We start from the raw sequence: 24,254 nt of genomic DNA on the forward strand, positions 1-24,254 counted from the left end.
GAGGTGTGCTGGAAAAATGATTCTTTTGGGAATTATCTTTTACTGCAGTGCAGGTGTTTTATCATTAATTCATTATCGCACCTGTCTAGTGTGCAAGGAACAGAGTTTGCTCACGATCTTATCCTTTTTTATGGGCTATTCAGCGCTGAATAGCTGCTGACAAAGGGTGGCAGCGATGGAATTACAGTTGTATGCGTGCATGTGTTTCCGTTTCGTAAAAACAATTTTCATTTATTTGCGCTACTTTATTTTATTAATCATTGGAATACTAAAATAGTATATAAATCCATCCAAAATTAACAGAATCTCTTCATTTCAGTTCTTTATTAATTAACAGCAATCCTCTGAGTACCCAGAGCTATTTGCGATCTTGAAATTCGTTTTAGTCGACTACCACGTGATTCAAAATTAATTAAAATCGCAACTAGGAATTACTACTATGACCACAGAACATACAATCTTGACATAGAACATTGCGCATCCGCAAATGTCCCTTTTAGTATCTCGCCCTTCCGCTCGTCTGATCAGCCACCATTTTTTGTAACCGCAAATCCTTTCTTTCTGCTGAAAACATTTCGGATTAAACAACACAAAAAAAATACACCGGCCACACGCAGAAGTAAGAAGTGTTCATAGTCGTATTTACATTGAAACATGCACGTTACACAGCGCGTTCCACTTGATGCATTAAAATAACATACGCACGATCCTTACGATTACGCCCGAATTACGGAACAAGGGGGGGCCGTGATGTGCAGTTAAATTAATTTACTTCCTGCTCCTGCTTAACTCGGAACCCTCGGATTGTGGGATGAATAGTGAGAAATGGAATGGAGCCGGAGGGGAATTTGGGGCGTATAGGGGTTTTTTGGATGTGGATCTGCTCGCCCTCTTCATTTGGTGATGTATCGATCGAGATTGTTCCAGTTGCACGAGTAGTCGATCTGCAGCAGACCCTTTTTGCTTAGACTGAAATGTTGCGGCGTGTAACATACATTAGCGTTGGTCGCTGCGATCGCAATGGCGGTGGCCGGATCAAGCATCTGGCTGGGGCGTCTAGCGAGGCTCATACTCTGGCTGACGACACTGACACTGCGGGACCGTCGGCGGGTCGGGCTCCCGGTCGTACTGGTGGTCGCGTACAGCGGCACATGTTCCGCCTCCTGCCGGGCACACTCGAGACAATCGTTCAGCGTGTAGTAGTTGTGATGATCGGACAGGATCGTACCGGTCAGGGACGGTGGTCCCATCATTGGCGGATGTGTGTGCGTGTGCGTGTGCGTGTGCTGATGATGATGATGATAGTGACCCGGCCCGGCCATATGATGTGATGGTGGCGGTGGTGGAGGCGGAGGTGGTGGCAGTGGCATATAGCAGCAGCTCGGCTCGTAGTACTCGTACGATGGTGGCCCCGGGAACTCCAGCTGTGGCAGTGGCTTCGGCAGCACGATCGGCCGTCTGCTCGAGGCACTCTTCCCGAAACCGGGCGTGTGGAGTCGCAGCGCCGACATCGAACTGTCGCACGAGCTTGGCTGTTCCGTTTCTGAATTTTCCAAATCTAAAAAGGGGAAAAATAGAATAGAGGAGAAGGTAAAAATTCCAATTCCAGCAGCGGATTATAACTCCAAAGTGTCGCGTAACGGTACAAAGGGGCGGTATTCAGTCGGTCTTCGGTTCCTAATCAGCGCCTAATTATGCTACGGTGACAGCAACTGCCACCGCACTGCCAGTTCGTTAACAACTACCAGTTATGGCAGTCAATTAAGAAATAGTTCATCCGAGATGGCTGATCTCTTTAGAGCCACCGGTAGCATTAATGAATGATTGATTCAATTTGTGTCCGTTCGTCTCTCTAAGAATGGTGCCCGTCGATCGGCTTCTTCGATCCTTGGAATACCAGCGCGGCGATCGTGGCCGTCTGACGCATCAAACCTACAACGGAGCTTGCTAATTAATGTCTTCGGTTGCCATTCGCACACGGCCACGGTGAGCGTGGTGTCACCAAAGGGGAAGATCACGATCGTCAAAACACTTGTTCACCTCGATACCGGTCCCTCCGTACGGTGGTGGATACACACTGCAGACTGAACTGAATGCCACCAAACCAGATTCCCAAAACAGAGTATCCTCCAATTGGCAGTGACCTCGAACCAGGCCTTTCTCGTCTCGGCACAAAATGGCACCTTATTGTCCTCTCTCTTTCTCCCTGTGTGATCCTGATTCCATTCATCTCCTCTCAAATCGGTGGTCACCAAGCTGAACGACTCAAAGGTACCGTCGTGAACGGTTCCAATCGATTGACCTACCGTTATGAGGATCGTTAATTACACTTCCTAGCACCGTTCCTAACAAACGACTGCTAAACATCTTTCGCACTTCCATTATCGGGCCACTTTACGGGCCGCATACAACCCTAAATTACGCGAGTAATTCACATTCACCTTCCCGAGTGCCTCCCTCGCTCCCATGCCACTTACATCGCACGCGAACAACCAATTCCGGGCGCTTTTCGTGCATTTCCCGTATGGCGGGGGGACTGTGCCGCTGGTGTACACGAAATGACGCACACGCACGTCCGCTTGCAGAGATCCCGACACGACCGTGGAACACAACACACCGATCGCTGCCGTTCTGTCGCAACGCAGGGCAGGTGTATAATTAGTGAGTTCAGCCTCCCAAGCAGCAGCAGGTTACAGCAGACGAATAGCACCCTAAAAAGGCAACGATCCTCACGACACTAGCTTGTTCTTCACACGCGTTCTTGACGCTTCTGTCAGGCCGGAAACTGTGCCGTGCAGGGAGAATCAATCCGACCTACAACACTGACTGGCTGGCTGACTGGCTGGAAGTGGAACACTGGGTCAGGCAAACACAGGCGACTCGATCGATTCTCTGACTCCGGGACAGCGTCTGGGACACACTGGCACTGTGGGACTCCCGGGGTGTCTGCCCCGAAGAACGGACCGATCCGCATCGATACGAGCGCACACGGTAAATGCCCGTGCGTCGATTGCCAACCAGAAAGGCCCCCGAAACGAAAGCAAGATGGCAACTACACCACCACCACCACCGCCAGTGCTGCTGCTGCTGCTGCTGCTAGCGTATCGCGCGGACTGGTTCGCGGTGTTCAAGGTGTTTGCTGGTGGCCCCCAAAGACCCCCCCCCGGGGGCCTTCGGGTCTTTCGAGCCGGGCCGCCGCACTTCGTGGTTCGTTGATCAGTGTTAAGCAAGGGCCTTCCACTTGCTTCCAGCACCAAGGCAGGGCCACCATTCCTCCTCCTCCTCCTCGCTATTCCAACCAGTCAGTCTAGGCCCTCCACTATCACCGAGGGCGAATGGGGTAAACGCGGAAACCCCTTCGCGCTTTCGACGACTCGGTGACTCGAGGAAATGGGAAATCAGCGGGGGGCGACGGGAAGACACGGCGGCCGACACTTGGCGGGTACTATTTTAAACTGGTATGTTGTCCCACCCGTCTGCTCCTCCTCTAATGCTTTTCCTGTTTTGTTTTCTTTCCCTTTTTCCCTCTTTTACCCATTTTTCTTCGCTCGCTGCGCTGCTCTTCACTCATTTTCCTAGCGCACGCCCGGCCAGCGCTTCATGTGGGGCTCGCGCCAGCACGATATGTTGGTCAAAGTTCCGTTGCATGCCACTCGTTCGCCCCCGGAAGCCCAGGCGCGGGCAGGGAGATCGCGGGCGTACACCTTTTTGCATACCTTCCGATGCTCAATCACCCTACGCCATCACCACAATACTACACTTCTGCGTCAAGTGCAAGTTCTCTTGCTCTCTCCTTCGCTCTCTTTCGGTCTAGGCACTTTGGACCTTGATAAAACGCACTCGAAGCACTAGACCAAGAAGGGCTCGTTCAACTCTTCAACAGCTGACCGAGGCTACGATCGAACCATCCGAGGGCTGGCCGTGGAAGAATCGAAAGCGTTTGTAGCTCATCATCCACAGCTTTCCGAGCCGAGCAAGAGAGTGGCCACTCTGCTCCTCCTCCTCCGAAACGTCTGCCATGGCTGCCGACGTGGTTTGCTTTTGTTTTCGCACCTCGTGGCCAAGAGTAAAACAACGAGACAAGCGTCAACTTTGCCGGTTGCGTGATGCTCACGCGTACACAAATCATTATCCAACGCATTGCCAGGGACCGGCGAGCGGAGGAACAGGGGGCGGATTTACTCTTTTCGGTCCGCCATTTTACCGTCATGTTCCAGTCAATCAATTAATGATGTGTTTTCCGATGAGCTTACCGATGCGCACGCACACGATGCTCATGATGCGATCGTAAGCTCCGTGAGAGACAAACATTTGCATAGACAAGAGGTGGCTACGGTCTTGATCCGTAGCCCTCGTGATCATGTTTGTTTCCAGTTGAACCATAACACCATGACGTAGCAGCGAACGTGCGTGACGATGAAGGATTTCAGTAAAACCCTTCGTGTGCTCCCTTGGCTAACCTGGCGTGTAATCGGCACCGACCTAGGGAGAGGGCGGTGCGGTTTGAAGGGAATTGGAGCAGTAGCTTTGCCACCGTGACCATAACTAGCGAGTGACATTCGCCGCGGCGGTACTGTTGTCTCGTTCGCAATCGATCAAAATTGGATCCAGATTCGGTTTATTTTGGGTTTCGAATGGTGTGGAGTTTGTGGATTTATGGTCTATTCGGAGTGCAGTCAGAGATCGCGCTCCAGTTATTTTGCTCTTGTTATTTTTTTTTTTTTTGCTTTGCTTTGAGTTCGAAGCTTCGATGACGAAACCAAGATGTTACGCAGCACCCACTGCGCGGCCAGTCCTGATGAACGAACGGCGACCGACCGACCGACCGACCGAGGCAGGCCAGAGGCCGCACGCTTGATTCGCTGTGGAGAGGTTTATTTTTGGTCGCTTTTCCTCTGTATGGCGGGGTCTGTTGTCTGTCTGTTGTGCTTCGATTAGGCTTGCAAAAGGCTCCACGGGCAATTATCCGCGGTTACAGTGGCAGACCAAGTAGCGATACGCCAATTAGTGGCCCCCCGTTGGGGGGGGGGGGGGGGGAATCAGATTATTAATTTAGACTACAGTACACCCACACCAGCCGGGGGGCAGGCTCGATGGGTTACACATTGGTCGGATCTGTCTCTGGAATGGTTCGTCTCCCCAGGGGATCGATTTGGAGAGGCTTCATGGGTAAATCTCGTACAGCCTATCTGACCAGTTTTTATCATTACTGTGCACCTACTGCAAAAATCAAGAAGCTTCAAAAAGTGTTTTTTTTTTATTAGTTTGTTACTTTTGTGGTAAATTTATAGTCAATATTAAAGCACACTATCGATAGTTATCGCCGATGCAGCGCGAAAGGCGGGAACTCGCATTCAGAAGGCTCCTTTTTATCGATTTTTTGTGAAAGAACCATTCAACTTAATTTTATCAAGTGAGCGTCATATTGGACTACAACTTTTCAAGAATATTCGGTTCTTTTTTGGAGAAGATTTGTTAAAAACATCATCCTCCAAGACGAGTCTTCGATCAGGTACTTTTTCCGGTGCCCATCGTAGCTGCTTGTTGAGTCACCAGAAAAATACAATATCCTTTTGTTAGATTATAAATTTATTTCGGTAGCCCCGTTGAATTTCCAATTTTTCGATTATTGGCAGCATTTTGAAGTTGAAAAAGTTACCACACTATTATCAAACCGGGTTCGTCGCTTAAGCGAGCAAGTCTTTTTATTCGGAGCAAAAACGGTGCAGAATTTCAAAAATCAATATCTTTGTCAGTTTTTCTTCGATTGATCCAAATCTTTTACACAATACTCATGAAAGGATCAGCATTTAGGGAAAAATGTAAAAAATATGTCACAAAAAAATTAATTACCTCAACACCCCCTAAAAGAAAATCAGATACCCTAAAAAATGACATATTTTCCTTATTTTTTAACGCTGTTTTTGTACGCCATTTCTTTGCAGTGAAATGCCCTTTTCCATACAGCCAAATTGAAATTGTAACAAGCTTTAACTCCCACTGTGCGTGCCACTAAACGACGAAGGGGCCATTTGCAGCCTAAAGGGCCACATACGCGTGGCGCACGGGGTTCATGTGGCAACACTGACCACACGATGCCAATTTACCATAACAACCTCCGGTTGACGCAAGCCATGGTCGGACGGACTTATCTATCGGTCAGTTACTATTTGTCAACAGCGGCCACCAATAGGCGGATGCACGGTAACTAGCTGTTGCTGATGGTGATGCCGCAACGGCAGAGATGCTGGCAAACAAGAACGATCGTCCATCGCATCGACGACCCCCCCGACGGATGATGGCGTTCGGTAAACTGGACTAACAGGTTTCTGTCACTCAACCAAGAGCCAGTACCCGGGGCATACCGGGCAAAGTAGCTCGTCCTAAGCCTAGAATCCCGCTCGGTGACCGAGTTTGCGTGTGTTTTAGGAGCAAAACGGGGGGAGGGATTGAGGTTTGCTCTGGAATTGGACGTGCATCTGCCCTCCAATGTAAAGAGAGAGAACGAGATGCCTCCCGTGGACCTTCGATGCGGTTGTGCCATTTCTTCGCGTATGCCCTCCATTACCAATTCACCTACTTTACTACTACTCCTTTCGCTATGTGTGCGCATGGAACTCCCCGAGAGATTCACCTCCTGGAGAGCCTCCCGTGATGCTGTAGCGTAGTTCCATAACGGATGATGCTTGATTATGATCACGTATAATGATGGAGATGGAGTCCATCAAATCGGAAACCTCCAGGAAATCATTGAGATAATGATCCCCAGGCACACAGCTCATGTCATGACAGACTTCCTGGAGCTCCACACTTCGCACGGTACACCTACCTGTGTATGAGCTGTAGACATGTTCATCTCCGGCGATGCTATCCTCGTCCATGACGGTGTCGTACCGTTCCGTGTAGAATCCTTCTTCGTCCTCCTCCTCCTCTTCGCCTTCCTCTAGTCCGCTGCCGGGTTCACCTACGCCCAGTATGCGATCGTCCTTGTCCACCGGTTCAAGCATATCGCCCGGAAGCCCATCTACGGCCTGCACTTCCTCCGCTAGACGTCGCTCATGTTCGAGCACCATCGCAGCCTCGGAAAAGTCCGGATCGTACTCGTCCTGCTCGACGCTCGAGCACTCCTGACAGTCGAGCTCGTTCAGCTCACCGGGTACGTAGTAGAACTTGGACTGTATCGGTTCACCGGCCGGTGACGGTGGTACCTCGGACTCGGACGTAGGTTCCAGCACTTGCCTGTCGGGGCAGCAAAGACAGAAGAAGAAGCGGTAGCGTTAAAGGGTGATGGTTGATGGGAACACCTTGACAGGTTGCGTTATAAACACTCAAACTAGAGCACCATCGTCTATATACAAGTGTGCTAAGAGCAGTACTAATTAGCATTCATAATGGGCCCCCCGGCCACCAACGAATGGAATGCAGCTCCTAGTACTTAGACGATCAATTGCCACTCGCTCGCCACTCGCTCGTGTTCTGAATGATCGGCCTGGTCGAGATGATACATTGCCGGATATTAATTCATTCGTAACTAAACGTCCTTCAGCAACAACACCGAATGCCTCACGCAGCAACAATTCCAATGGAGCTCCTTGAAAGAATGGCGGATCGAATACGAGGTGCGCTGCTAGTAATGAATCATCCGGCCTCGAAGTGCCGGTCCCTCGTCTCTCTACGGCGCGGCCAATAAATGCAAATTAAATTAAACGTTGCATTCCATATGCAACCTTGACAGTGGGCTAGCGGCGGCATTATTGCATAACTTGTTTCGACTTTTTTTTTACTTCCATTTCCATTCCATTCCATCTTGAGCTTTGGCGACTTACTTGCGAATGTACACGTAGTTCTCCATATCCCACGGATCGACGTAGCGTCTGTTGAAGATGGTGGTCGGTGCGTCCTCGAGGATCGATGCGCGCCGCACGTACTCCGGCTCCTCGGCCGAATCATACTCCTTGGCGCTGTAGTAGATCGATTCGGCCGTCCGGCGGGACGACGCGAAACTATCGAACCCAGCGTACGCTGGCATGGCGCAATCCGCTTTCTGCGCCAGACGGACTGATGGAGGGAGGGATTGTCAGTGGTTCGATCCTCGGAAGCACTCGCGGTTATTGCCGGACACTAGTATTGGAGCTACAGGTTTACGTAGTGCAGTTTTGTGCTCTTACACTAGTAATCTATCTATATGAAGCTACTGTGAAGGTTGGTTGGAAGAGACAGAAAAAAGGGAGAAAAACAAAAAAAAGTCCATTACTAATGGTCACGGATCATAGTACAGCATAGTGAGCTGCTGCAGTCATCGTTTGCAACATCCAGCGTTTGAGATGCGCTCTACACATTACCGGCCATCCCACACACCCAGAAAGGGCGCGCCGCTTTCAAATATCACATAAACAGAGAGATAGACACAGAGGAAGAGATAGAGAAAAAATCCACAACTTTCTCCTCCTGGCACTGGCCACCATCAGCGCGACAAACATGGCGAAACCTGACGCTACGGTGACGGTTACTGAGGCGTAGGAGCAGCGTTAAATCGCAATGCTTATGTTGGCCAAGGGGTTGATGTGCCTCACAAACGGCCCTCAGTTATCGTCATCGTGATAATTAGGAAAAACATCGTGTATGCGGAGGGAAGAAGGGAGCGGAGAGTGCCAAGTAGCGATCAACAGCCGGTTGGGCACGGGTGGAATGAAGTACAGATTGAAATTAACTCCAGCATCCGAGCATGTCTAGTTGTGGGGGGGGAGCGAGTGCTATCATTAGCGATAGCGCATCCTTTGTGGTTACTATTTTGGAGAGGCTTGGGGGTTGTTTAAGGCACTACTTTGATCGGTTATTGCACAAAAGACCATCCCAAGTTCGAAGTATGAAAAGTATTATTTTTATTATGTTGTGGTGTTTATGCTTTTATAATTTGTCTTACACTTGAACCCTATTAAGTCGCATAAGCAACCGATTTTGCCAATTAATTGATAGTGCTTTCATTAATAAATTGGTTTACGCCATTCGTATCAAGTTAATGGTAGTTAAATTCAATTAAATAACGTTTATTCGAGATTAATAACGAACTGCTAGGATACTAAAATGTTTCTCGGTACCTTCAATGTAATGAATTAATATTACAAAAAAATAATGAGCTATTCCTAAATAAAAAATATTTCAAGAATACAACTTCTAAAGGCAGGGCAGGCAGGGACTAAAGGTTTATGGTTTTAATGTTTAGGAACAATTATCTTTTTCAATATTCCATAATTTCAATATTCGATAAAGATAATAATCTTCGTATTTTCCTTTGTGGTGGTGCATTCATATGGAAGCATTACTTGGATAAAACTTAGATAGAAATCTGTTATTTGTTGAGAATGATAGTCGCGCCATGGAAGATAAAAGATTAAGACTTTGGTTGCAATGTGTATGTGACTAAATGTGAATCTTTATCAACTCAAAAAACGGTTGGAAACACTATCGAATGGTTTTCGTGTTGGCGAGTACAAATTTCCCAGTGATGCTACTGGACACTATAAAGCATTATGTAAGTAAACCTTTTGGTAATGTAAAGTATTACAACTGAGACCTTGCCGACAGACTCATGAATGTTGTGATTACGAAACAGATTATAAACAATTTGAGACATAAGCAGGAGCATAATTAAAACACAGGCGATCACAAAGCATAGCTGACACCCAAAGAACAGCTGAGTGAAAACGGAATTAAAAAAAAACACTTTTTATGGCACATTAATCTGTGTTGCTTTCGTTGATATATGCAGATCTTAATACAGTAAAAACATACTTTTGACCTGTCCTATGCACACTCCAGTAAGTAGCCGCACTTCCGCACGGATGATCGCGATAATTGCCCTCTGCGCGTGGCATTAGAAAGCCCACCAACGAAAAAGAAGAAGAAGAAGAAGAAGAAGCAGAAGAGGCAGGAAGGCACATTGAAAATGGTTTACGAAATGAATTTTCACGATCTGTGTTTTTTTTTTCGTGCAGCCGTACAGCCGTAGCCACATGATGCGCCACGGGGGTAATTGCGCGCATTAAGATATGGGGTATTTTGGGGCTGCCGTTGTTGACAAAATTCGATGCTCTTTCCGATGGTTTTAGCAATCGTTTTCCGTCCACCAGGGGAGTCGCGTCACGCGCGTATTACATGCACAGGGCCATTCGCGGTGATTCGACAACGATTAATGTCTATTACATCAAGCAGCACCAGGCTGCGAGCCGTAAGCCGCCACACTGCTGCAGCAACAGCAGTAATAGCGTGAATCTGCGGCTTTTTGGGGGCCCATTTTTCGGGTGCCCCAAAGCAAATGGAAAGGGAAAGCGAAAGTTTTCAACAATTGTCACCAGCGAAAGGGAAATGCGAAAGTCCCAAACACTTCGAAAAGGGAGCGAAATTCACTTCAGTCTTTTGGCCGCGCGCACACGCTTTGCTCCGGATTCCGGTTCCGGCCAGCCCCATCCGGATCGGAGGCACATCGCTGATCGACGCAGCGACGGTCACCGTTAAATGGTCATTTCATGGACCGCAGATCGAATTGCTCCCCCACGGCTGGACTCATGGCACGCATCGCCACGTGACGATCAATTGCACGATCGCGATCGCGCGCACACCGGCGTTCGATGACATGATCAGTCTGAGTTTTTTCCTCTTTTTTACGAGCAACGTCAACATAAACGGTCGGCCGCGCACGCACAATCTTGCCGCACTGATCATGGTTTTTACGGTTTTAACTCGTTTAGAGATCACTTGATCGCTCGCTTGCTCACTCGCTCTGTCTGTCAAGGCGCTTGCACGTCTTTTATATTGCCTCAAAGACGACCGGATGCTCACAGGCTACGGTGATGATCGGAAGTCGCTTCCAGCTGCTCCGTGGCGCTGACGACGATCGTCGAATGATGTTTTATGTCCTCTTTCAAAGGTCATCAATAAACGGCAACTGTTCAAGCAGTTCACTGCACACAACACAATTTAACGACCTCCGTTTAGGACGCACCACGCACATTGCATTTACCATTTTTCACTGAGTTTCCTTCAAAACCGAACCAAACGCTTATCACGCGAAACCTGCTGCACGTGACTCGTGAAGGGCCCTGTCTGGGGCGACCGCTTAATTACTGTTGGAAATGTTTTCACGCCCACCAAGGGAAAACCGTGACCAGTGGCCACTGGCCTAGACACACGCAGCCAAGTGTCTGGCGAGGAAAATTTCGATTTTTAGAAACGAAAAAAAGGAGGCCACCGAAAAAGTAGCGAAATTCTCTTCTCTCTCCTCGAGGGCCATAGTTTAAGTCGGTGCGAGCCGATGGCGGCGGTGTGCTGGCCACTCAATAACTAATATCTTCATTTCACCTCGCCACTTGCAGTCATCATTAAGTAAAAGCGCTAAGGCATCTACACCTTTCGACGAGGGGGGTGCGATCCTCACATAAAACAAAGCACTTGTCGCTGGACTGGCTCCTCTCAAACTCAAGATGCGCCACTTAAACACACCGTCGACCACCTCCCTTTACCCTCTCTTACAGGTGCTTGCACACAAACAGCAAGCAAGCGAAAAAAAAACAAGTTTCAACAACAATCACCCAACCTGATCATCGGATCTCAGCGGGTGGCGCCGCCGAACCATCTCGGACTTCACCCACTTTTCCCCGGTCATCTGCATTTGCTTTCATCTCTCGTGCGTGCGGCGAGCGACGAGTGTGTGCTTTCCATGTGTGATTTGCGTATAGGGGGTTGTAGAGGGGTGTACACGCCCTATGAGCATGCGCCTCATGCTCAGCAGCAGCAGCCGCACCCTTCAATATTCGGTTAAGGTCGTACGCGGTGCGCATCCATCACGAGTGTTTGTGTACCGGGGTGCGGTGGTGAATCCGTGAATCGATAGTAGGTATTGCAGTCACGGAGAGCATGTGCGGCTGCGTAAGCCAGCCGTTATGATGAGCCAGTAAATGCAGTTATCTGCTACGCCCCATTATAATGCGGTAGGTCGCAGTGGATGGAAGAGGGGGGCAACACATTGGGAGGGTGTGCCATTACGCCATCTTGGGTCAGGGAGATCGATAAACTCGATGGCTTTATTGCGGTGCCCAACCTACAATAACCGTCAATCGTTGATGGTGTGGTTTTGTGTGGACGAAACAAGAATGCAACGTGTGTTATCAAGGACTGGAATGCAACGAAAGACTTCAATGCCACCGCAAGCGGGATCATTCCAATACTGTCTTATGTGCGGTGAATGTTCTAACAAAATTGCTGGTAAAGCTTGTTTCTGTTAGAATTTGAACGCATGGAATAGGTTATTTTACAGCCAAGAAATGAAATGAAAACAGGAAATGATGTCATTTTACCGGTTTTCTGACTGTCTTTAAGAGTAAAATATTCCAAATTATTCCATGGTTTCTTTGAATTTTCCAATATTTCTTTTGACATCATATTTTCCTGTACTGTACTGCTGGTCACTTCATTCGCCTTCTTGTAGCTCCATTTTTCTAAGTTTCTATAAGTTTCTGGCAAATTTCTTTAGCCTCTCTATGACAACTCCCCAATTGTCCTCGATAGAACGAAGATTTTGGAGGATTTTGTTAGTTTTTCCGAATGAAATCGAATTGTTCTTCAAATTGAAAAATTGACGGGATCTCTACTGTAAAAGCAGCTAACAAAATAAGCCACATCTCTTTGTGGGATCAAACAAATGAGAAAATCATTTTCTGTAGACATTATTCTTTGCATTGTGCAGTTGCATGAACTGCGTGAAAATATTTTTGTTTTCTCTCTACAGTTACAGATTTCTTTTTAAACGATTAAGTTAGGGACACAATTATCTGTGTAAAGAAAATGGAAACAACGATTACGATTGACAATTTGGTGAGATATTATTTTGATGAAAAATATTTGCGTGAAATCAATGCTTACCAACATTTGATCGATCATCAAAATACATGCATTAAACATAGCAAGGATTTAGACTGTGATGCTCTGTTTCAGGATTCGTTTTGAGTGTTTGCTGCCAAGATACGATCGCACTTTTTTACATAGAATCATGCATCAGTTCCAATTCTACACCTGATCTCCTTATTCATTTTGGTAAGTGTAAAAGAATGATCAGATCATCGAAAATTTGCAATACAATAAATAAATCAGCAGAAACGAAATATTGTCACAAACACCGCGATATGCCCACTTGATATGCATTGCATTGAGTAAAAAGAATCGGCCAGATTGGCAACACGCTTCAGAACGCTGCAGTCTTCTTGCTCTGCAGACGGTTCTTCGGTTACACAATGGCTGAACCGGTTAAACACTTTGTCACCGAAGCGAAGGTCAGCTTCAGGTTCTTTAACATTCTTCCACCGAAACGTGTCCCCCCTTCCGATCAAGCTTCACTCCGCTCGAATGGACCACGCGCACGATGGCAAGTGCATACAAATAAAAACAAAAAATCGGCGAACGAACGACACCGAGAGCTAATTGTTTGCTTTTCAATTGATATTGTACAAATGTGATTCCCAGATCCCCTTCCCTTCCTGAGGGTGCCTCAGCTCAGTATCTCCAGTTTCAATGTCCGGCAGAGAGGGGAATCAACGAAAAAAAAGACACCCACTTTATCTAGACAAACACAACACAACAACAACAAAAAAAAAACAAAGCACTACTCGCTATTGCTTCACCAAAAACACACCAAAGGGAAGGAGAAGTTGGAAGAGAAGAGTTGGCCACTGTGCTGTTCAAGGTTTCCCCAGCTCTTGTCGCTTGTCGGACGCAAGTGTCGCGCAGCGCAAAAACCTTCAAACGACGTCGGTGTCGATCGCTACCGGACCGGAGGCCAGAGCGTGTCTTCTTCAGTATCGTCTTCGTGTGCACTACACGCGTCTTAGGGGTGAACCCTGGGGGCGTGGGGGTTGGTGAATCACGTTCACAAGTGTTGATCTTGGCCTACAAAGAGACAAACCACGCTGTGGGTTGCAGTGTCACTCGTCTTTCGACTTGAAACGCACAAAAGTGTAACTAACCCCGCGTCTCCTTGACACATTACCCGGAGAGCCCGGTGTTAACGGTGGTGGCAATCTCAAACGGATCACACAATTCAATGCAAACGTACATCGTCTTTTATTTTTGTTGTTTTTGCCCGGGCGCGTTTTGAGCACAAAGCGATCATGAAAGAACTGTCATTATGGTGGAGCTGGAGGGGTGACTCAATGCGTCTTTAAAAATGCGCCTGGTACTCGCTTTTACTCTGAGGGAGGCGACAAACACAACAGGCAAGTGGCGTTGATGGCGGATTGATCGAGAGAAAGGTGTTCCTTTCCTTCACCTTCTTGTGATGCCGCAGAACTCGCGTTCCTTTGCGAGGCTGTACGATCAGCGTTAGGTGCGCTAGCCCGAGGCAACCGCCGTATGAGCCACCATACGAGCTTTATTTCGCAAGCCCCCGGATGAAGCACCGGATAGGGAGGAACTACATCAGCAAGAGTCATCATCCCGGTTTCCGGTTGCCAATGTGCAGCGCGTTGCTGGCCCGTTAACCGGTTCCACACTCTCTGCCCTATGCCCGGTACTCCCTAAGTTGATGGTTTGAACTCTAGCATTTCGATCGGATTTCCTCTGCTTCTTCAACGACCTATCCGACGATGGGATCCGGTTTTCCACCGAGGGAAGTGCGAAAGTGCAGCGCGATTCGCGAGGCCACCCATGGGACAGAGGAGTTTGATTGCCGTCGTTCATCTTGCGTTGGATTTCCGGATTTGATGGATGATGGATTGCACATACACAGACAGTATACCACCACGGAAAGGTCGGCAAAGGTCCGCAAAAAACGATTTGCATCGCGCTGTAAATGGCAGCTAGCAGGTTGGCAAATCTTCCAATTTCGGACTGACGCTCGTGCGTGCGTCCGAGGTGAAAGCAGCTTCCATCGTGCGCTAGTCCCATTATTGCTGCGCTAAATGATTGTCATACACGCGATCTACGCGAGCCGCACGATAGGCCACCATCTCATTAGGCTTTCAACAAAGAGCAATTATGCGATTCCTCCGCAGCTCCCCTCCGTTTCACCTGCGTTTCGTGTGCGTCGAAGGTGTCGAAGGAATGGTTGAAAAACGGACGTTTCATATTCTCAAACAAATATGAAATGATCCACAGGCCCCTTTCTGTGGAAATATTCCGAGCAATAGAAATGGCAGGAACGTGGCCTGTTACCACATTAATGGGACGGCAATTTAAGGACCGACCAATTAAGCGACCTAAAGGCAGCACTGCCATTAATAACGTTCTTCCTTTAGTGGCCACGAGCGAATAATGATTGAAACGATCCTTCTTCGCCTGATCGTCTGGATGGGAAAACGTGCCAAACAATGGGGTAACTTAAGCCGAAAGGTCCCCTCCTTTAAGTTAGACATTTTTTTGGGGGGGAAACCCCGGAACCCATTACTAAGAACCTCGCCTCGGAAGTCGGGAAAATCTGGCGAGACGGAGTGAAAGGCCATTCGGTCATTAAAGGTGCGATCACAAGTTTATGAGCCACCAAACCAGAGACACCCACCCACACACCCAGCCAGACAAGAAATCTAATTTGTTTTGGGAGGCTTTTTTCCACCTTACTCCTCCTCCTCCTCCTCCTGGGAACTGCCATACGATGGGGGAATGAAAGGTGGGAAAATGCCAACGTTTCTCACACTGTCACCCTGGAGAGCGATGTGCGATCCGTATCTCCCTATCTATCTTGGCACGGCAACGGTTCGTGGGACGTGTTTTATGTCGCTGCTGGAATAAAGTAATTATTCCGTTTATAACAGCCAGCCACCCAGCCAGCGATAGTAAACGACATTTTATGGTTCACGTACACCTCCTCCTGGCCCTCCCCTCAGGGCGAACGATGGATGTCTTTATGCTAATGTTGATGAATCGACCACTAGCGTTCGACCATAAACAACATTTGTCCAACATCATTCGGAAACTGGAAATCTTTCCATTTCAGCGAAAGGCCTCCCCGCGCCGGAGCATTACGTAAAGGAAAAGAAGCACCCCTTCTGCGTCTGTTGCAGCCGATCAAAAAGATCAAAAGACTTTACAGCGGAACAAGCGACGAACCCGCGCCATGGGGCGATGCATTTATTTTTTTGGTTTGCAAAATCCCAAGAATAACGCTGAAACCGGGACTTGCGTACGATCGTTTGGCATGAATGGATCATCATTTCTTTTCGCTTCCATAATTGGCCACGGTGGTGATGCAAATGAGCGCTCAGGAGCGAGCGCGCACGGTGGCCAAAAAAGGTTTCGATTGCGATACGTTTCCGGTTGACATTAAGCTTGTAGCCGACCGACGAAAAGCCCCCCAGACCGAACGTATATATGGTCCCTATAACCCCCGTTCTGTAATCCGTGCGACGAAGTAACGGAACACCACTTGCAGTAGCAGCAGCGGAAATGAAGAAGTTTATTGACGATCCACCACCAGCACCACCAGTAGCATGATCAATCAACTGAGCAGAATTGTGCAGGTGAACACGTTATACTGAAGTCTGATTATGAACCTCCTCCTCCTCTCTTTCTCTCTCTGTTGTGCTCTTCACGTCACGCAATCTATTGGCGTGACGCCCTATTGTTCGACCCAACCAAGTCGAGGAAGTTCTCGCAAGAAACGATGCATGCTCAACACTTGGCTGCTGCTGCTGCTGCTGCTGCTGCTGCTGCTACTAGTACTGCCTCCAGTTAATCGGTAACGGGATCGTTTTGATGATGGCTTGTTACGCCATCGCACGGGCAGATCACGGAGAAAGGTTGAGAATCATGGAATAAGTTTTCCATCGTTCCATGGAAAGCTGCACCAGCAGCTGATGCTGATCGTCGATGCCAACCATCGATCGCGTGCGCATCCAACGCAGAGCATTTAATTAGCGCACGCTTTAACGTGTAGCGCGCGCGCGTAACTTGCACCGCGAGTCTGTGTTTCATATTAAAAGATGCTGCAGCCAAGATGAGCGCGAGCTGACGGTCCCATCCTACGCCCAATCAGCGCCCACAGCGCCGGAGATAGATCGATCTTCTCTTGGCGCACCTTGCGAGTGGCGATCATCCTCCGCCCGAACGCGCGCTCGCGCGACGATGGCCACTTGAAGCTTCAAGGTCATTCTCCTTCTTCGAGCTTCTAAGATGACTTCACCCGTTCGCTGCTAAAGCAACGGTTTACGTAATAGCCTCCGGCATGGCATGTGTCTCATCGCCAGTGATGTTTGTTTATGTGAATCTCCTCCCGGGATCCGGGACCATCCCTTTAGGCCCGTGTTCCTCCCGATGATGATTGACAGCGCAGGGGCATCCGTTGAAAGCCGGCAATTTGTCGGGAAATCCAATTACGGGTGAAAGTTAACAAAAGAAGAGACGCCATGTTTGAATTCGCAAAACATTCAATCACTCAGCACCTTCCAAAACATTTCAATCATCGCGAAGCCAACCGCGCGATCGCTGTCTCTACGGGGTTTCGCTTCCGTGTCCGTCCCCTTAATTGGTTTAATCTTCTTCCACCGTCTCCCCCAAAAGGAAAAGAAGGAAGAGAGGGCAAGTGATTGTAAACGGGCTTCGGTTTAATGGACAATTGATCGCCCTCAGCGGTCGCAAGGTGTGCAGCAGGCCACAGGGCACAGCCACGAGGCGCGCGCGCGCGCACCCGGCGCACTTTGCATCTCCACCTGGGTCCGCGTTTGTGTTTGTCTGTTCAAGTTTCCTCTACGCAACCGGCAAGCGGAACCGGTTCCATTCCTGCCAGGGGGGCACCGAAATCGAAATCAAATCCCATCCCCGGATTCGATCGACGATCTCCACGGAACCGGATCCACACCCGGTCATGCCTCATCTCCCGGGCACCTCCAGCGGATTTGCGGCCGTTTTCCCGAACTGTACTGGTAGCATGGGACACAGAACGACTTGCGATCGCCTTCCCTCTCCTATCGAGCACCCACGAAACAGTGAAAGTGCTTTCCAAACGATGTCCATTCCATTCCACGCCATGTTATCTTCATCCAGACTCCTCTTCATCGCGAGCGAAGAGTGATGGGCGGCGGGAAAAGCGCAAGTGTCCGTCCGAGTTTGAAACGTGAGAAGCTGCTGGATGATAACAGCAGTCCGAGTAGCAGTCGAAGCTGCACCAAACAATGGTGAACGGACGTGCGCGGACAGGGCTTTTTGGTTAAATTAAACCATCTTAATTGGACAGCAGCAACGGAGCGGACCGGACCGGAGCCGGTCAGACCCCCTAACGCCACGCTACCAACCGGTGAAATCCGATGCGGGCGTCTATTAGGAGTGAATGGAACCATAAAGCTTTGGAGGTTTGAATATTTTATGAACCACCCGCTCCGAAGGGCCCTGCAGCACGGTTTTCTCTGCTCTGCTCGCTGCTCCGTCACTTCTGGCGTCACGACCACCAGAAAGGGCCTTCTGGTGGTGGTGCTGCACATTCCAACACAGCTTCGTAGCGCATCTTGGAATGTATCGCTGGAACCAGCTGGCATGGGAGATAAGAAATCTCCTCTTGTCCCAAAAAGGCAGCAATTCGGCCCCCGGGCATCGATCGATTGACCCTGATCCTCCCACAGAAAGCGCTAAAGCTTCTAAACAAGGGGCCGGCGGTCGAGGTTTTAGCCTAAGGCGACTGCAGGTCCGAATGCTCCTCTTCCTGCTCCCTAGACGAGACAGGTTTTTGGAAGGTGGAACTTGTCGATCGTGTCCGATATTTGATCACTTTTTCGGCGGGTGCCAATCGACGCCAAACCTAACAAGCAACCAACCTGTTCCGCAACAATGCGGTGACCGTCGGAGCGAAACATTTAGGAGAGTGCCACTTTTGGAGAGCAATGGAATGAAGTATCGTTAACCTTGTTCTTCCTCCTTCAGTCAGGCGATCAGGCGATCGAACGTTCTATTCTGTCGATTCGATTCACGCGCTTCGCGCATTTATCATTTATGCTCCGTTAGTTTTTTGGGGGGAGACGAATTAATTAGAAAACGACGTTCTGTGGGGCGCCACCGTTCTGTGTCCTTCGGTGGTATGTCGCTCCGTGGTAATGTAGTAATAACCTTGTGTTACGGACACTAATTCACTCTTGAACTAAGTCACAAGAACCAAAACAAATCGCTAAACCTTGTATTACAAGATCACCATCTAGAACGACGCATTAGTGGACAGCATTTCCTGTGCTTTTATCACTCAAACAACAATAACAACAACAACAGGCCACTCGATCCAGCAACTTCCAAAAATTCAATTTACTACTGGCATGCCATGTCGGTTCGTTACGGCGTTTCGTGTGGCCAATTTGTGATTATCGCCAGTGGCCAGTGGCAGCGTAACGAACGCAACCATTCACCGGGTCTCGCGACGCATCGTCCGGAATGAAGATGCGATACACACCACCTCCGACACACCGCGAACCGGCGGCACACCGGATAAGCTATCATAAGAGCACCGCAAAACCGCAACCACGAAACCGAAACGAATGGACGAAAAGAAGACACGGAGAGAAGTAAGAGAAGCTACGGAGAGAGGCAACCTCTCGGGGCCGAAACCGATCGCAAAAGTTAATCGTCCTCCAGTGTGTGCGAGCGCGCCCGCACCCCGTCTGTCCGAACATATTCCACCTTCACTGCGTTCTCCATCCAACAAACTCATCCAAGCACCGCCCGCGGTTGGGGGCGTGAAAAATGCGCTCTCAAAAAAAAACCACAAAACAAAACGCGAGAAAAACGCCAAAAAAGAAACGGTTTCCTACGCACAGTGCCACGGAAAATCTGTAACAATCACACACGCCAACACACCATAGGGGGCGCGGTACGTGTGGTCATCGACATTTTAAGCACACATCAAGACGCATCAAACGCAGAGTTGGTTTTGGTTTTGTTTTTTTTTTTGGTAGTTGCACGCTGCTGCACGATCACCGTAAAGATCACAGGGAGTGACCGGGAGCGAATGTTGTGACCGTTATCTTTTCACGTTTTTCCGCACACAGACACCCGCCAGTTTTCCACACGATCAACGAACGGATCAACCGACAGAACAGTACAGAACACTCCCCTAGGAAAAAAAAGAGGACCACAAACACCGCGTACGTACCGCAGCTAATCGTTGGGCAAAGGGAAAACTGCCCTCAGCGGGCGCGATCGAAATCCAAATGTACAACTGCTGTGACGATCGCGACGAGTGAAAGCCGTTCAACGAACGTACACCGCGACGCGAGTGGACCACTCCTTGGTTTCACGACGGTTTCCAGTGGAATGAACGAACGGTGCACGCTGTGCGTTAGAAACCTCGATGCTCGATCCCTCCCACCACCCCACAACGGGGTGTATAGCGACGCGGATGGAAGGTTTTTCCAACCTTCCAAAGCTTCTCTCTTGAGCGAGCGAACGAGCGAACGAAGAGCGAACGATCAAGTCAGCGATGAACACGCGATCGCACGCTCTCGCGCATCTGGCTGAATGAACACGTCGTGCCCGCAGGGCGATCGTGACCGTAGAGCTTTCCTTCGAGCATGCGCGCGAACAAATGGAAATGCAAGAAACGCGGGAACGGTTACTGATCTTCACAGCAGCAGCAGCAGCAACGTTCGACAACGACAACAAATTGCCCACATTAGAGTGAACGCATTTCCATTTCTGTGTTGGCGCGGCACACATCTGTAATGCAAACAAATTTGCGTAATGATAACGAGCCCATTAACGAGTGGGTGCAGCGGCTACATGCGGGATCGAGAACATCGTCGTTCCCGTCGTCGTTGGTGACAGATGATGCTTCTGTTCCCGGTCTGAGGGCAACCGACGAATGCGGCCAAAAGGGTTCAAACGGTTCACCGCCTCACCGAGTTAATGGCCGTCCGATGGGTGCAATTTTATGCCCGACCACGGACAGGCGGGCGAGGGCTCATCACCAGCAGCAGCAACAGGGCAAAGAACGGGCAAACGTTACGACAGCGACGCAATGTGCGCCATTCATCGTGGTATCGCTGGCGGTGGCCCAAATTTTTCCATCGAAAAGTATGTTTTCCCTCCGCCTTGCCACCCCCAGGCGGTCTATCGCTCTCTCGGTCAAGTGCTACTTCAGGCTCGCGGGGCTTTGAAGTGCCTCCAGGGCGTTCGATTGTTGCAATTCAGGCATTGGAAGTGTGTATCTGTTTGTTTGTTTATGTACATTGCAGCGCCAGGCCCAGCGCTGTAAGATGTTTGCCAAATTTGCTATCTGTGTAGCAAGCATCACCCGGCGCTTTAGGGGAGCCTTGTAATGGTTGAGCTTCACAAATAAATAATTGCAAGCCTTCAGCCAGAAGCGGTGCTTCACGCAGGATCTCGGGAAGATATTTTGCTTTTTGCTTCAGAAAAGCATCACATTTTGGCAAAAAAAAAAGTTGCCAGATTTATTAGAAAAAAAAACGTTTATTAAAAACTTCATCCATCATGGGATCAAATTTCTGAAGATACGTCTGCGAAAAAATACTTTTTACGGTGCCCATCGTAGCTGCGTGATGAGTCATCAGTCAACATACAAATAGATATTCCTTTGAAAGATTATAAGTTTATCCAAGTAGCCCCGCCGAGTTTTTGTCCAATTTCCAATTTTTCGATTTTTAGTATATGTAGGAAGTTGAAAAAGAGATGCTTTTTACAATTTTTTCCCAAAAACAAAACGAGTTTTACATGATTGTTAAATAAAAAGTATCAGCTATTTTCATAAAATCTCGACTGGGCTACCTGACAAAAAGTGTAAAGATTATGTGTTAAAAATTTCAAACCAATCGGTCCAAAAGATTTTACGGTACGATGGGTTTTGGGAAACGCGCTTCAAAGTAGCGGGCTGCATGGAGTCTTCTATGAAATGCGGATTTTTAAAAATCGATAACTCTGTCAGTTTTACTTCGATTGATTTTTACAGAATATTCTTAAAATCAGGCATTCAAATCAGCATTCAGGGAAAAATATTAAAAATATGTGTCGCAAAAAAAATTAAATACCGAAGCCCCCTCCCCTTTAACGATGCATTAATGGTTAACCGACGGGAATCGGTCTCAAGACACGGTATATCATGAAACACACCATTAAAGTCGCGAAAAAGCTTTTAAAAGCACTTAACTGGGAAACACTGCGGTACCAGCCATATTCTAGAGATCTAATTTTCATCCCGATATCACCTTTTAATCATAATAGAAACAGAGGGAAAAGTTTTTAAAAAGAAACATAAAGAGTATCCCCTTTCTTAAAACGAAGATTTAGTTTGACCAAACAAAAAAAACCCTCGACTAAAATGCAGACACCTCCCGCTGTAAATCCTTCTCTGCAAAGTGCTCCGTTAGAGTGTTGAATATAAATCTACTGTTTCCCCTCGAATTTCCCCGCCTCAAACCATCTTCTATTGCAGTCCTCTTTTGCAGCATTAAAGCTTCAAAAAGGCACTTTATGTTTTCTTTCTCTTCTTTTTTTCCCTCTCCTATGGGAGGGGCCCCGGTGGAACTAATCCTTGTGCACGCTCTACGACTATCAGCATCCAAATGTGCGGAATAACGCACAACAGTGAATAATGAATCACATCACAATTATTGCCAGCTAGCTAGCCAGGCCAGGTTGGTGGCGCGGTCAGCGAGCGAGCGTGTGCAGTAGTCCGTGGCCTAAAGATCTGCCCGAATCGGAATGGACGCGGTTATGCTCGCGGGCCCGCGGTTCCGTCCGGCACTCCGGCACCGAGAGGGGCCAACCGAACGAAACGTCAACATGGCCGCACCCGCTGCGTGTGTGAGACCGTGTTTTTCAACAACTTTTTCTCTAAAACTTTCTTCCCACCAACGATGACGAAAACGACTACGGTGACGGTCGGTTTTTGGTGAATTAATGGACATTACCTTCACCGTTTGACCATCGGCCTTCCGAAGCATCTGTTCCCGTGACCCCCTGGCATGGCTTTTGATCGTAGCGACGCTAGTGCCACTGTTGCAGCTGATGGTCACTAGACAAGTTGATGAGTTTAAGAGGCTTCAAAAAGTGAAGAAAGAAAGCGACGAACAAAAAAACCTTATCACTCACTCCCAAATGACCAGTCGCACGCACGCATCTTCATCATTTTGCCGAAAAACAACCCCCCGCCACCCAACCGCCAGCAGCCCCCCCGGTGCCGGTGGTAATGTATCAAAAAATGGCCACGATTATGCTGACCCATTGCGTTGCGCAACCGACGCTGGTGTACAGCTACCCTTCCCTTACCCTCTCTGTATGTTTCGCAGTCGCACGTTACTATCAAATTTCAATATCTCATTAAAGTGAAAAGCTCATCGCAACCTCTGCAACCGAGCGATAGGTAAACCGAAGGAGATGGTGGCGCCACTAGCAAGCGCAGTAACGCACCCGGGGGAGGTGCGACCCTTGACGGCGTGCCATGATGGTCCTTAATATTGCCCCATCAGCGCTTTGGGCAAAGGCTGCGTTAGATAATCGGTTAATGTTAGACGAGGGGGCAACATATTGAATGCGCGCGAATGTGACGTGAGCCACGCGATGATGAACGCGTATCGTTCATGGAGCTGTTAACATTTTTGATAAAACAGATATGCTAACGTACACCACCCATAATCACTCTCTCTAATCAGGTTGTTCAGTGCGTGAGCGATCGAACGGATATGTGCGATGATGAACGCGAGTTCGTCGCTTTAATTCCAGTCGAAGTCTTCCGACCAGCCGTCCCATACCGATCCATTTATTGAATAATATTAATTTCTGTTCTTTTGGGAATGGTTGTTGTTTTGTATTCCTTTTGTTTTTTGTTTACTTTGTGCTCATACAAGCGTACCGAACGCTGTTCCGCATTCCGGTGCGGATTTGTTATTCCAACTTTTCAATTAAGCAACCTCCAAAGAAGTTCTATCTGCAAAAAAAATAGACAACCAGACAATTCCATTAGCTTCGGATCACCGGGTTCCGATCGTGTTGTTTTGCCGTTTAAGAACTAACTTCAACAAACCAGTATAACACGTGGTTGTTGATCAACTCCGTACACAGCGATCGCCACCCAAGGGTTGAACAATGCAAGTGCGCCCGCAGTAACTCACGGAGCAAGTGCGTAAATAGGGCGTAAAATGTGCGTACGATCGTACTTCTATTTTCTTTCCATTTTCGAGGTCAACTCATCCACCGCAAGATCGGCCATTGACGGTTGATCGTGCTTCACTGAATTGTGTATTGTTTTTTCCCCCCATCCAAGTGCGCACAGCAGAGTCATG

At 48.5% G+C, this 24,254-nt stretch overlaps 1 protein-coding gene across 5 annotated transcripts in view; it reads right to left on the reverse strand.

The window, feature by feature from the left end:
- Positions 1 to 634: 634 nt before the first annotated feature.
- The window catches only part of LOC126573985 (uncharacterized), a 24,889-nt gene continuing 1,269 nt past the window's right edge, over positions 635 to 24,254 (reverse strand). Inside the window, exons 1-5 of one of the 5 annotated variants that reach the window (XM_050233855.1) lie at positions 20,111 to 20,253; positions 9,793 to 9,862; positions 7,827 to 8,194; positions 6,830 to 7,239; positions 635 to 1,558 (exon numbers count right to left, since the gene is read on the reverse strand). In XM_050233855.1, coding sequence (XP_050089812.1) covers positions 894 to 1,558; positions 6,830 to 7,239; positions 7,827 to 8,029 — 1,278 coding nt within the window. In that variant the 5' untranslated portion in view covers positions 8,030 to 8,194; positions 9,793 to 9,862; positions 20,111 to 20,253 and the 3' untranslated portion in view covers positions 635 to 893. Of the gene's footprint in view, positions 1,559 to 6,829; positions 7,240 to 7,826; positions 8,195 to 9,792; positions 9,863 to 10,839; positions 10,931 to 20,110; positions 20,254 to 24,254 lie in introns of those variants that run through there. The other 4 variants (XM_050233854.1, XM_050233853.1, XM_050233857.1 and 1 more) reach the window with 4 other exon arrangements.

This window comes from Anopheles aquasalis, chromosome 3 (genome assembly GCF_943734665.1).
Source record: "Anopheles aquasalis chromosome 3, idAnoAquaMG_Q_19, whole genome shotgun sequence".
Classification (NCBI taxonomy): domain Eukaryota; kingdom Metazoa; phylum Arthropoda; class Insecta; order Diptera; family Culicidae; genus Anopheles; species Anopheles aquasalis.